Source organism: Macaca fascicularis, chromosome 10 (assembly GCF_037993035.2).
Source record: "Macaca fascicularis isolate 582-1 chromosome 10, T2T-MFA8v1.1".
Taxonomy (NCBI): domain Eukaryota; kingdom Metazoa; phylum Chordata; class Mammalia; order Primates; family Cercopithecidae; genus Macaca; species Macaca fascicularis.
Window position 1 is genome coordinate 66,191,559 of NC_088384.1, and position 13,442 is coordinate 66,205,000.

The following is a 13,442-nucleotide window of genomic DNA, read 5'->3' on the forward strand; positions in this document are numbered from 1 at the left end:
ATCTTCTGCCCTTTAGCCATGGGCTAGAAAAATGGCAGCTGCCAAGGATCCCCTTAGACTTGGGCCCACTCTTGAGGCCACAGCATCCACAATGCTGGTTATTTCTTCCACACACAAAACAACTGATTTCTGGTCTCTTTCAGAGTTACTAGAGACATATGGCTGTCTACCTCAACTGGAAGGTCTAGAAGTACACTAAATCTTAAAACTAAAGAACAATTTTGAAGACAAGGGAAAGAACTGACCTAATAGCTAATTTGACTTTAAAGAATTCTTGGCCTCTCTCTCTTCTGGATGAGATCTTTTCATTTCTCACTTATAGTGTGACATTGATAAATTACAAATTGAATGCTATCAAAGCCAGAAGTTCTTCACATGAATAATATAAGAGGTAATGCCATACTTTTGGCTTAAGGATAAAGTTCAGTTTTTATAAAATAGAAATTAAAATATTTAAAATCTGCTCTTAATAGTGGAAGAAGAAACCTAAAAAGGATAATATGTACAATATATTATTCACTACTTATAATTTTAATAGTCATTCTCACATACCCATGAACAAATGAGATACCAGGTAACCATGCCTACAGTAGTACACTGAAAGATCAACTACAGTAATTATGTCTTCATCATCACACAAGCTCAATGTGTTTAAATTGCAACCAAAAAGATAAGGCTATGAAATAAAACAAATACAAAATAATGAAAATAACATATTTTGATCTCATATCGATTTTAACCAAATGTATTTGATAGTAATTATATTAAACTGTACTGTTTATTTCAAATTATTACATACTAAAAATAAGAGAATGGTGAGAGTACTCCAACTAGGCCAGGCACGGTGGCTCACTGCTGTAATCCCAGCATTTTGGGAGACAGAAGCGTGGGAATCACTTGAGGTCAGGAGTTCAAGACCAGCCTGGCCAGCGTGGTGAAACTCAGTCTCTACTAAAAATAGAAAAATTAGCTGGTGTGGTGGCACGCACCTGTAATCCCAGGTATCCCAGCTACTTGTGAGGCTAAAGCAGGAGAATTGCTTGAACCCAGGAGGCAGAGGTTACAATGAGCCGAGATCACGCCACTGCACTCCAGCCTGGGCAAAACAGCGAGACTCCATCTCAAAAAAACAAAACAAAACGAAACCAAAAAACCAGTACTCTAACTATAATATTTATGGCATAACATTAGAGTTAAATTTTTGATTAATATATGGAACCTGGCTTGAAAACGGTTCCCACTGTCGTCTCTTACCTGCATGTATCAGACTGATTATATTCATAAAGTTTCTTTTCCAGGTCCAATCTCTTCTTTTCACTATAATAAAAAACATTTTATAAGCAATTACACTGATAAGTAATAGGGAGTTGGATTTAGACCATGCTCTTCTTCGAAATCATGTCTTTGTTACAAAGTGTTGATTAGAGGTCAAAAAACCCCCAAATACCAAATCACACCTTTGTGAGAATGCTTCTCTGGTCTAAGAAGCAGAAAATGACAGATGCATCTAAAGCAAACGACACAAAAGTACGCAGCAGTCACCAGGGAAATCTAAAAAACAAAATGAACACCAATAAGAGACAAAAGAATAAAATCCACAAAGTAAACAGGGAAATGCAATAGGAAAAGTCTGGGAAGCAGGTGCCTTCATTTAGCAAGTATTTCCTGAGTGCCTATGAAGACCCAGGTACTGTTCTAGGCCTGGAGACTAACATGGTGAACTAGCCAGCCAAGACCCCTGCTCTCAGAGAGTTGACATTGTAGGGAGAAGGACAGGCAATAATAAACAAGATAAGTATATAAAATGTAATGTGGCCAGACTTCTCTTGAGTCGCCGGCATTTCAGTGATGGGGTCCCATTAGATCTTGAGTACAGACTGAAGACTGGTGGCTTGCTCTGCTTTCAACCAGACAAGCCTGGGCACAGCCAAGTGGATGAGCCAGAGAAAGGCCTCTGAAAAGTAAACCTGGCCTCACTTACATCTGATGAAGACCAGGTCTTCTAAGACTATCATTTCAAATTTGGAGGGATTTCTTTTTATAACTCTGTAATGGTGCCACTATTTGTCACAGGTTGCTGTTTTCCTGGAGCTACTACCAGTAAAGACTGAACCTGTGCTGTTCAGGTGAGTGCTAGCAGTAAGCTAAGGAGAAAGCCTGTCTTACCCCACAACCAGCCTGGGCAAGGGCAAGGGGGAACTGGGCAGCAGAGGAAGCAGAGGCAGCCAAAACCAGGGGGCTGAGAGGTAAAACTGATGAAGCCATTCAGTCCCAAGAAGAGTGCCTAGGAGGATTAGCCACAGAGGGTTCCATTTGAGCACTACTATTTTGCTTCAATCCCACCTAACTGAAGCTAAATTGCTAACCTAAATTAACATTAAGTAAGGCAAAGAAAGAAACCATATTAATATCCTATGCAATCGAAGAATCCTAAACAAAAGGCTGTGAAATAAAGATAAGGACTCCAACTGAGGTGATCTCAGGTCGGCTTCCTGAGGGAAAGGGGCTGGCCCCATGTTCCATTTGCAAGCTCTTATCAGTTTCTATATCTCTTCAGATAGTTATTTTCCTTTTAAAAAAAAAAAAGATCATCCCAAAAGTCACTGTTAGCTACATTGCAGGTTAAATAAGTTTATTTCCTTTGCATAATGTTAAATGGAAACTACTATTTAACCAAAATTCATTTAATGGGAAAACAGGGTCCAAAATCCAGACACAGAATCTTCGCTTGGGGAACACAACCCCAGGGTTGGGGTATGCCTATGTTAAAAAGGAAAAAAAAAGATTAAAAGGAAAAAAAAATTACAAAAACACACATTTTTAACTAATAGCATCACAGATCTTTACTTTCTCACTAGTAAGAGTGAACTTAGAAGTGAAGGAAAAATAGCACAATTGCTTCCACATTAGAAATTTTTATTAGTTACCATTCGCCCCCTGCAGTTTCACGATCAATTGGGTACTTAGTTTATACAGAATGAATGACTGGATAGTGTGAGCAACTTGTCATTAAATTACAAGGACAGGAAGGCCTCTAAATACATCTATGACCCTGTGCCCAGACGTAGTGCTTCATTTCTGTTGTATTCCTAAGAAAGCATGACTGCAGTCTGGTAATGAGACACCATCAGATATATTCAGCTTGAGGGTCACCCTCTAGAATGAAAGCTGTACTCTATGAACTTGTCAGGAACGTGAAAGACAGGGAAAGACGGAGGAATCATTCCAGATGTGGGGAGACCGAAGAGACGTGGCAGCCAAATGCAAGCAGGGTACCCAGGTGAGCCACTGGACCGGGGGAAAAAAAGGGAGCATCGTTAAGATAGCTGGTGAAATATGATGGGGTCTGTGGACTGGGTTCACCACTAGGAGGGCTGTATGGTGTGATTATGTACAAGAACATCCTTGGTTTCTGGAAAGATACATTGAAGATTTTAGGAGTGATGGGGCATCATATAGGCACTTCTCAAATAGATCAGAAAAGGCTAATGGTTTCAGAGAGACATTTAAATAGATACACAACAGATATCTCAGTGTCAAAAATCTAATAAAATGTTAATAGTTGAGGGATCTGGGTGACAGGAACACTGGAGGTCTTTGTCCTACATTTGCAATTTTTTTGTAAGCTAGAACTTACTTTATATATATATTTTATATAATACATATATATTTTATATACTTTATATATATTACTTTATATTTTATATATATATATATATATGTATATGTATTTTTTTTAGGCAGAGTCTCGCTCTGTTGCCCAGACTGGAGTGCAGTGGCACAATCTCGGCTCACTGCAACCTCTCCCTCCTGGGTTTAGGGATTCTGCTTCAGCTTCCCAAGTAACTGGGATTACAGGTGTGCACCACCACACCCAGCTAATTTTTGTATTTTTAGTAGAGACAGGGTTTTGCCACATTGGCCATGCTGGTCTCAAACTCCTGACCTCAGGTGATCCGCCCACCTCTGCCTCTCAAAGTGCTGGGATTACAGGTGTGAGCCTCCACGCCCAGCCACTTTAAATTGATTTCTAAAATTCACCTGTGACCTCTAGTGAAAAAGGACCACAGTCACGTTGGAAATCCATCACCTCCCAAGCAGCAAGTTCTTCTTAGTAATGAATGTAAAATTTACTTGTAAAACATCTTCAGCAGATGCAGACATCGCTGCTCACACTTCTCTATCACAACACTTCATACCCTGACAATCAAACTCCTCTTGGCTTTCTCTCCCAGGCAAAACGGTGCTAATCCTGTTTACTCTTCTTCACAGGCCTATTTTCTAGCCCCTCATCCACACTGCAGCACCTTTGAATGCTGAGTCCTCCACGTCTTTTTAAAATTTAATACTAAAAACCAGATGTTTGCCTCAACGAAAAGCCTTTCCATGGCTTGCAATTCCTACATATTAAATCTCTATTTCAGAATCTTTGAAACCCCCATCCCTGGGATGCTTACCCACAGTTCATGTTTTCAGTCACCCCTCACTTGGACCTTTCAGTTTTACACAGCTAAGTGATCCTTAGCTAGCTGAGTTTTCTACTTTTAAGGCACTTGTTATTCTGTTTTTGTCTCGATACCACAATTCTATACCATCTTCAGCTTACTCCACTAATATCTCAGTGTCAGTTTCTAGACTATTATGATATCTTACTCTGAATCAATATAGGCACTGAAAAAAACCGCGGCTGGCTAATGGGCCCTTTTAAAAGGATGTTTTTATATAACCGTAAGAGCCAATTCCACTCATAAGTTTCTGCCATGCTTGTGGGTGTTATACACACTGTAACAAGTCACTCCATTAGATTCTTTTATAGATTCAATTATTGACTTCCACCACAATGCAGAGAAAACACTGTACACATATAGGAAAACATTCAGACGATAAAATTACATCTATGTATAGCTACAGTTAAGATGACTTGGGCTAGAAATATGTTGGTTATTTGACCAGCTAACATTGCAATGACCACCTCTAAAAGGGCTAAGAGGGAGTTTTGGTTTTTTTTTTTGTCTCCCACTTCCCAGAAGTTTCTGGATTGATAAAGCAGCTGTGACTACCTAGGGTTGCAACCTACGAAATGACTCAGGAATTTTAGGAGACAGTGGTATCTGTGATCACTGGGATGGTTTGTGTTTGTTTGCTTAAAAAGGTACATCCAAGGCCGGGTGCAGTGGCTCACACCTGTAATCCCAACACTTTGGAAGGCAGAGGCAGGCAGATTACCTGAGGTCAGGGGTTCGAGATCAGCCTGGCAAACATGATGAAACCCCATCTCCACTAAAAATACAAAAATTAGCTGGGGTTGGTGGTGGACACCTGTAATCCCAGCTACTTGGGAGGCTGAGGCAGGACAATCGCTTGAACCTGTGAGGCGGGGGTTGCAGTGAGCCGAGATTATGCCATTGCACTCCAGCCTGGGCAATAGAGACTATGTCTCAAACAAACAAACAAACAAAAAGGTACATCCAAACACTCAAATTGGATACAGACAATAATATTCTTTACACATTGCTTTGCAAAACTACAGCTTTCGGCTTTTTTTTTTTCTTGTTTTACTTTAAGGCCCATTATACTAGCAAAGAGAAAAAGAAAAAATCTGTGGCCTTACTTTGCATATTAGTCAAGCCTCCTCATTCCTGGTGAAGAACCAAGGTTCAGAGAGGTGGAGCAACCTGCTCAAGGTCACACAATTGTTCGCGGACTAGAATCCAGGTTTTGATGTTTCTACTGGAGCCTTTTCTGTATCTAGAATTATTTGCCTCTATAACTGTGTGCAATGTGCATTAACCTGAGTTAGTTATAAATTCTTAAAATGAAAAATGAACACACACAGCAACAGATTTGTACTGACTTAAAAATAAAACAAACCTCCAAACGCAGAACCGTGAACAGGCTATAAAATTTGACTCAAATTCCTTATATATTTTCAACAGCCTCACCTTGTTTAATAATTAAAGGAATAAGTGTTAATCATAAAGTACATAATCATTATACAGTTATTGTGCCATAAGGACTATAAACAGCCAGGTGTTCCTAGCACAGGAAACAAAAATAACTTACAATTAATAGTTCAGAAAGAATGCCATTTATGAGTGCTGTAAGAATGCCAAGAGTCACAAAAGTGAGGGAATGGGTTGAAACTGGGAAAGCTCTGCAGGAATTGATTTATTTTTAAAGTTAGAAATTAAGAGGTCACTGATATAGGTGAACGATGATATGTCAGAAAGAAAACAGGATGTAGAAAAGGAGTACAAGGTAAAAGAAAATGCTAACGACAACTAAGGAAGCCTGTTGTAGATGCTCTGTAAATATCTGACAAGAATTAAATCTAGCATAAGATAAATGTAATTCCTTTACAAAATCACTTACTTCTGCCTTTATTTTCCATGTAATTATTGTTATCATTTTAGCATTGTCACACCCACAGCTCTCCTGTTCACTAGAACGATTTTGTAACTTTTAACACTCATTAAATGTTTTGTTTATCAAGAGATCCAAAAATCTATTTCCTTTCTTGTCAACTAACGAGATTTACAACTTCAATTAACTTAGCAGCTAAATAAGAGGTCCAGCAATTTATCTTTCACGTGGTTATTTATAGTACATTGCGTTATAATTTTCTCTCTATATGCACTCTTAGATCTAGCTGTTTTCAGTGGTTCCCATCTTTCATATCTTAAAGGCATCACGAACCCTCTGGAAGATGGACTTCTCTGGCTGGAAATTTCACCCCTTCGCTGGAAATCTAGCCAGCCCTCGCTCCCCTCAAAAGTCTCCTGAGTTTAAACAGGGCACATGTTTGACACACACACACACAACCGTCTGCGTTCCAGGACCTGTCATCATTGATGCAGTGCAGCTGTCACGGCGGGATGACAATTTGAAGAGAGAGTTGGGAGGGGGCCTGTAAAAGGGGGCAAGAGAAACTCACAAGGCTTGATGGAGAGTGACAGGCAGAAGAACTCCCACTTTCACTTCTGGGCAAATTCTGTGACGCGGCCGCATCCTCAAACCGGAGACCAGGCTTTAGCTGCTATTGAAGGGGGCAGGGGGCGATCTCTCACCTCTCTCCGCTCCCACCCCCAGTACAGGGGGTGGCTCTAGTAAACGTTGTCCTCCAGGCCCCACTGGGAGCCTGGGGGGAGTTTCGCGCGGGCCTGGACCCCGGGGAACCTCGGGCGGGGGAGCGGGAAGGAAAAGCGGGCAGGGCACGCGGAAGACCCTCGGCGCGGGCCGACTCCCCACCCCCACACTCCAGTGCCCTTACCTGTCCCGCAGCCCATGCTGGAGTTGGCCCAGCCTCTCGTAGTAGTCGGGACTCGACTGAGGCACGGACGATGCGAGGGTCCAGTTCATGCTGCTGTCGCTGTGCCAGCTCGGCACAGCCTCGGGCCGGCCGTTGGGCCGAGGTTGCCGGAGGAGACCGCCCCACCATGCACTGCGGGTAAACACCGCGCCCGGCAGCCTGCAGGAGGCGGGGCAAGACGCCGTGGGGGCGGGGCGCCGCTGACGGACGGGGCGGAGGCCGACTTTGTGGGGGGCGGGACGAATAACTGCATGAGGCGGGGAAGAGGCGTGGTAGAGGCGGGGCGTCGTGAGGCAGGCGCTGGGCTACGTGAGGCCCTGGCGGACCACGTCGGAGGGGCGGGCGCTAGGGGCTCTCTCCTCTCCCCATCGGCACCCGCGTCTCCTTTCCCGTCACCTTCCAGAATTCGCACAAACTACGTTAACGTTGCAAGGCTCAGTCCCTCCCTTTCTTCTGTCTCTCCTCGCTTGCTTTTCCTCGGCCTCCTTTCTTGCCAGGATTTGTTGAGTGCCAGACACTGTGCTAAGCTTGTTCTATTATATCAGCACTCAAACGCGACACAAAACGCCACACAAAAAAAGACAAACCCTCAAATGCTAAACAGCTGTGCTCAGCCCCGGCAGTGGACCAACCCCTTACTCGAAAATCCGTGCTGAATCTAAGGATGTGTTTATTGTTCCAGGTGCCAGTATCGTTGGCGACAGGGAAAAGTTGCTAACTAGTTGCTTGGGAAGCAGACGTTTGTGCAGACAGCTCTAATGGACAGTGCTCCTAATGTCTTGTAGGATCCTCTAGCAGGAGCCCTGGATTCCCTATCCACGTCCCAGCTGCCAGGCCGTCTGCAAGTCACCCCAGGTTTCCTCATATGTAAAATGGGAGGCTGTTAACACAGGATTAGTTTAGGATTCGATTGTTAATATGTGTTAGTGTTTGTAAGAGGGCCCAGCATATAGAAAGCATCAGGTTTTATTATCGTCACCAACGTGGGGAAAAAGCTTCCTGAAGGAAGCCAACCATATTCCAAAACCCACTGGGCAGAAAAATTAAGCCTTAGCCTGCCTGCCTGCCTTCCTGCCTTTTCTTTTCTTTTTCCTTTTTTTTCTTTTTTCTTTTTTTTTGAGACAGAGTCTCACTGTGTTGCCCAGGCTGGAGTGCAGTGGCGTGATCTCGGCTCACTGCACCCTCTGCCTCCCAGGTTCAAGAGATTCTCGTGCCTCAGCCTCCTGAATAACTGGGATTACAGGTGTGCTCTACCATACCCAGATAATTTTTTTGGGGGGGGGAGTATTTTTTGTATTTTAAGAAGAGATGGGGTTTCACCATGTTGGCCAGGCTGGTCTCGAACTCCCGACCTCAGGTGATCCACCCACTTTGGCCTCCGGAAGTATTAGGATTACTGGCGTGAGCCACCATGCCGGGCCTGTAGAGTTTCTTTAGTCTCTTATTCTTCACTTCTTTTGGTTTCTTTCCTATGCCATAAATTTTACTTACACATACAAGGTACAAGGTGTGACAAACTAAAACTGTAAGAGAGATGGAACACTCAAAGGCCAACAACACAAAACTGTGATTTTACTCAGCCTTCTGTTCACATTTGCCAGGTCCAGGGCAAGAGTGTGAATGGAGGCCCTCATACCGTCCGCCTAAATATTAAATTATAATTCAAGATAACAAACTGTAGGTAAAATATGTGTTCTCCTCTCCACTTCGACCAATATGCCTTCTTAAGAACCTGGAAAACCAGGGTGGAGTATAGTTTGCCTGCTTCTCCAGCTCCCCCCAACCCCATTTCCCACCCCAGGCTCAGTTTTGCACTGTGAGGGGTCTCATACACAGGCAGGGATGTGTGTCCTTGCCTCTTCTCCTCCTCCTTGTCCAGCCAACAAGTCCCAACTCTGCTCACATCCCCACCTCAGCATCCTCTTGGCCTGGCAGTGAGCATGCCAGTGATGGTTACCCTTGCAGGAAAGACCCAGCCAAGAGGTCTTTTAAAGCCTTAGAAAGCAGCTTAGGCCCCTTTGAGCAGGGAAGGTAAGGGTGTTGGGTACTTAGAATGTGTTCTAGGAGAGCATGTGTGTGTATGTGTGTGAGCACCCCAGGTGGGCCTGTCATCTGGCCCTGGGACCTCCTTGCCTTGCGTGGAGCAGCATGGGCAGACAAGGGCTAGAACAGACTCTGTAATACACAGAAGCCAGGGCAGAGGCCTTCTTGCCCTGGTCTAAGGGTAGCACTGATGCGACTTTTATTTAGTTGTTATTCAGATTATATCCAATTGATTCAGTGGTAACGTGCAAAGGTTTATTTTAATGAGTTTAGTTTAACTTACATTTTACTACAACCCTGGCGAAAAAAAGAAAAGCATAAAATTTTTAGGATATTGTATTTAGGACCATGCCCCCAGGTTAGTTTTTTTTTTTTTTTTTTTTTTTTTTTTTAAGAAAAAGAATCCCCAAACAATTAATGTAACTATTTTCAGCAAGTAGCACACAGTAAGGCAGATGAGGCAGTCATTTAGCACCCCAAATTTTTATTAGGCCATTTTAGGAGAACCTAAAATTAAATGTAATTAAACAGTAAATAGATAATTCAAAATAATTATAATTTGCATCCTATGGTTGATTCATTAATGACATATGACAAATCTAGATGTGGGATCTCCTTTATTAACAATAACACACAGCAAACAAAAGGAATATTTCTAGAGTATTTATGCTAAAATTATGCATTTTAAATGGTGATAGGCTTTCAATAAATTCTGAGTTCTTCACTTTGAATATTTAATTTGCTAGAGGCCTCTATTTTAATATTTTTCTTCAAACCCTTTATTTAGCTGAGCTGATTTCTGTAAGCAGCCCTGCTTTTGGCTCACTGGACCAAGGGTCATCAAGTCTGCCTAGATCAAGGCTTCCTCTAAGTCCTAGAATGTCTTAGCTAGAATTTAGAGGGAGTCTATCCCCACCCCATTGTTTTACAGGGGGAAAAGGGTTCAGGGCAGATAAGGGACTTGGCCAAAGTCACATAGCTGGAAATCTACGTAATATTAACGAGTCTGGTCCAAAATATGGATCCCTAGTGGTCCCATTAAGCAAACAGCGAGGGAAGCCAGAGTTTCGGCCCAGAAGTCACATGAATCTTAGGGTGAACCAAATGAAATTGTTGTTTTTGTAGCTCAAAAACAGTTAATAAGTGACAAATTGATTTTAGAAAATATATTGAAATTAGAATTGTACGTATATTCTAATTTTGGGAAATTCTAATTTCAACATATTTCCATATATGTGTATATGTACATTACATTTACCAGTTTATTATAAGAATATCATAAAGGATACAGACGAAAAGATTCATAGGGTGAGGTCTGGGGGAAGAGGTGTAGAGCTTCCATGCCCTCCACGGGCACACCAGCCTCCAGGAACCTCCTCCACATGTTCAGCCAGCTCAGAAGCTTCCTGAACCCCGTCCACTTGGGTCTTTTATGGGGACTTTATTGGAGAGGCATGATCAACAGTTGTGTAGAAATATGATTGGACAAAGGGGACATGATATAATACTAATTGAGTGGGGAAACCCAACAAGTGCTGTTCCGATTCCTCTCGGCCTGTCAATGCAGCAGCAGTTTTATTTTGTTTTGCTTTGTTTTGTTTTGAGATGGAGTTTCGCTCTTGTTGCCCAGGCTGAAGTGCAATGGTGTGATCTCAGCTCACCGCAACCACTGCCTCCTGGGTTCAAGCGATTGTCCTGCCTCAGCCTCCCGAGTAGTTGGGATTACAGGCATACACCACCATGCCTGGCTAATTTTGTATTTTTAGTAGAGATGGGGTTTCTCCATGTTGGTCAGGCTGGTCTCCAACTCCCAACCTCAGGTGATCCGCTGGCCTCGGCCTCCCAAACTGCTGTGATTATAGGCGTGAGCTACCATGTGGTCTGGCCTGCAGCAGCATTTTATATTTTAAAATGCATACACCATGCCGCTTTTAATTAAATCATGTATAAATCATGTATAAGTGACAGGCTGTAGGTGCTGACGTCACATGTGAACAGTCTTTGAATGCCAAGATTCTCCTCAAAAATCAATAACCGCTTGGATATTGTATTAATTTGCTAGGGCTGCTGTAACAAAGCACCACAAACTAGGTGTCTTCAACAACAGGATTTATTGTGTTGCAGGTCTGGAGGCTAGAAGTTGAAGATCAAGATATCCGCATGGTTCGTTCCTTCTGAGGGCTGTGGGGAAGAATCTGCCGCATGCCTCTCTCATGGCTGCTGGTGGTTTGCAGGCAATCTTTGGTGTTCCCTGGCTTGTAGACACATCATTTTGACCTCTGCTTTCATGTTCACATGGCGTTCTCCCTGTGTATGTGTCTCTAAATTCTACCTGTTTATGAAGGCACCAATCATATTGGATTAGACGCCCACCCTTCTCCAGTTTGATCTCATCTTAACTAATTACATCTGCATTGATCCCATTTCCAAAGAAGACTACATTTTGAGGTACTGAGAGTTAGAACTTCAACATATGTATTGTGCAGGGGACACATTTCAATCCATGATAGATATGAAACTAGGAAAAGATTTCATTTTGCAGCCATTTTGCAGAAATATAAGACATTGCATCCTAACCCATTAGAAAATTTGATCTAGAAGTAGAGATGAGGCGGGGCAAAGTGGCTCATGCCTATAATCCCAGCACTTCAGGAGGCCAAGGCAGGAAGATCACTCAATTCCAGGAGTTCAAGACCAACCTGGGCAACATAATAAGATCCCCCCATCTCTACAAAATTTTTTTTTTTAATTAGCCAGCCGCGATGGCACCCACCTGTAGTCCCAGCTACTCAGGAGGCTGAGGTAGAATGATCTCTTGAGCCCAGGAATTCAAGACTGTAGTGAGCTATGAGCCATTGCACTCCAGCCTGGGCAACAGCCAGCCTGGGCAAGACTCTACCAAAATAAAAAAGTAGAGACAAATCAAATGTAGGAAGTTGGGGGAAAGCTGTGATGTCCATGTATGAGTATGCCATTGAAATGTACTCCTTCTCTCACTGAGATGTACACTGGTGCAAGCATTCGTAGCCTCATTTAGATCTATGACAGTCCTTTGAGGGCACCAAAAGTTGAAGCAACTAGCCCAAGATCACACTATCAGTGTGTTCTTGTCAAACAAATGGTAGTGGTAGGATTAAGAGTGGTAGGATTTGGACACAGGCCTGTTCCAATTCCGGAGTCCATCCTCTCTTATATATATTCTATATATATGTATCCTTTGCCTTGATCCTCATCATTTGAAGCTACCTATATTTTTTATTTTCCTTGTATGAGATGTGTAAAATATATACTATGTGACCCAGAAGGATTTTTACAGATACACGGTTCATGTATTGGGAATAGCATGCATAGAATACATTTTTCCACATGCTGTGATACAGCATGATGTGTTCACCATTCTGGTTTAATTTCCTTCTTGGAACTCAGAAAGACTGCATTTATCATCCTTGCTAGCCGTTAGGTGGATCTACATGACCAAGTCTGACTAGTGAAATGTAGGCAAAAGTGATGCAGCCACTTCCAGGTGTGATCCCAAAACATCCTGCACAATCTTCCTGTTTCCATTAGTTTCCTGGCTAGATGCAAAGAATCCACTGGAGAACTCTGAGGCCCTGGAAGAAAAGTGACTGACTGCAATAAGCATGGGACTGTGACTTGAGCAAGAAACCAATCTTAATTGTGTGGACTGACTGATATTTTAAGGTCATTTGTCTCAGCAGCTGGCATTGCTTATCCTGACTAATACACAAGCATTCCATGCAGAAATTACACAAATGCATAAAAACGTCTTTCCATAAAATTAGCCGGGCGTGGTGGCGGGCGCCTGTAGTCCCAGCTACTCCGGAGGCTGAGGCAGGAGAATGGCGTGAACCCGGGAGGCGGAGCTTGCAGTGAGCCGAGATCGCGCCACTGCACTCCAGTCTGGGCGACAGAGCTAGACTCCGTCTCAAAAAAAAAAAAAAAAAAAATTATCAGCGAGGATTTATGTGACTATCCAGATGGTAATAAAAACCTGGAACAGTAATATTAAGAGCCAACACTCAAGGACAGAGTCCCAGATAATGAAGCCAAGGCTGTAATAAAGAACCAG

General features: G+C 42.8%; 1 protein-coding gene across 38 annotated transcripts in view; it reads right to left on the minus strand.

Moving 5' to 3' along the window:
• The window catches only part of KIZ (kizuna centrosomal protein), a 133,040-nt gene extending 125,570 nt beyond the window's left edge, over positions 1-7,470 (minus strand). For 30 of the 38 annotated variants that reach the window (XR_012419089.1, XR_012419087.1, XR_012419082.1 and 27 more), the window contains exons 1-2: positions 7,271-7,470; positions 1,255-1,317 (exon numbers count right to left, since the gene is read on the minus strand). Coding sequence is in view for 18 of the 38 variants with exons in the window: in XM_074004641.1 (XP_073860742.1) it covers positions 1,255-1,317; positions 7,271-7,359 (152 nt within the window). In the remaining 20 variants the exon portion in view is untranslated. Of the gene's footprint in view, positions 1-1,254; positions 1,318-1,457; positions 1,552-6,934; positions 7,118-7,270 lie in introns of those variants that run through there. The other 8 variants (XM_074004652.1, XM_074004646.1, XM_074004650.1 and 5 more) reach the window with 3 other exon arrangements.
• Between the last annotated feature and the right edge of the window lie 5,972 nt (positions 7,471-13,442).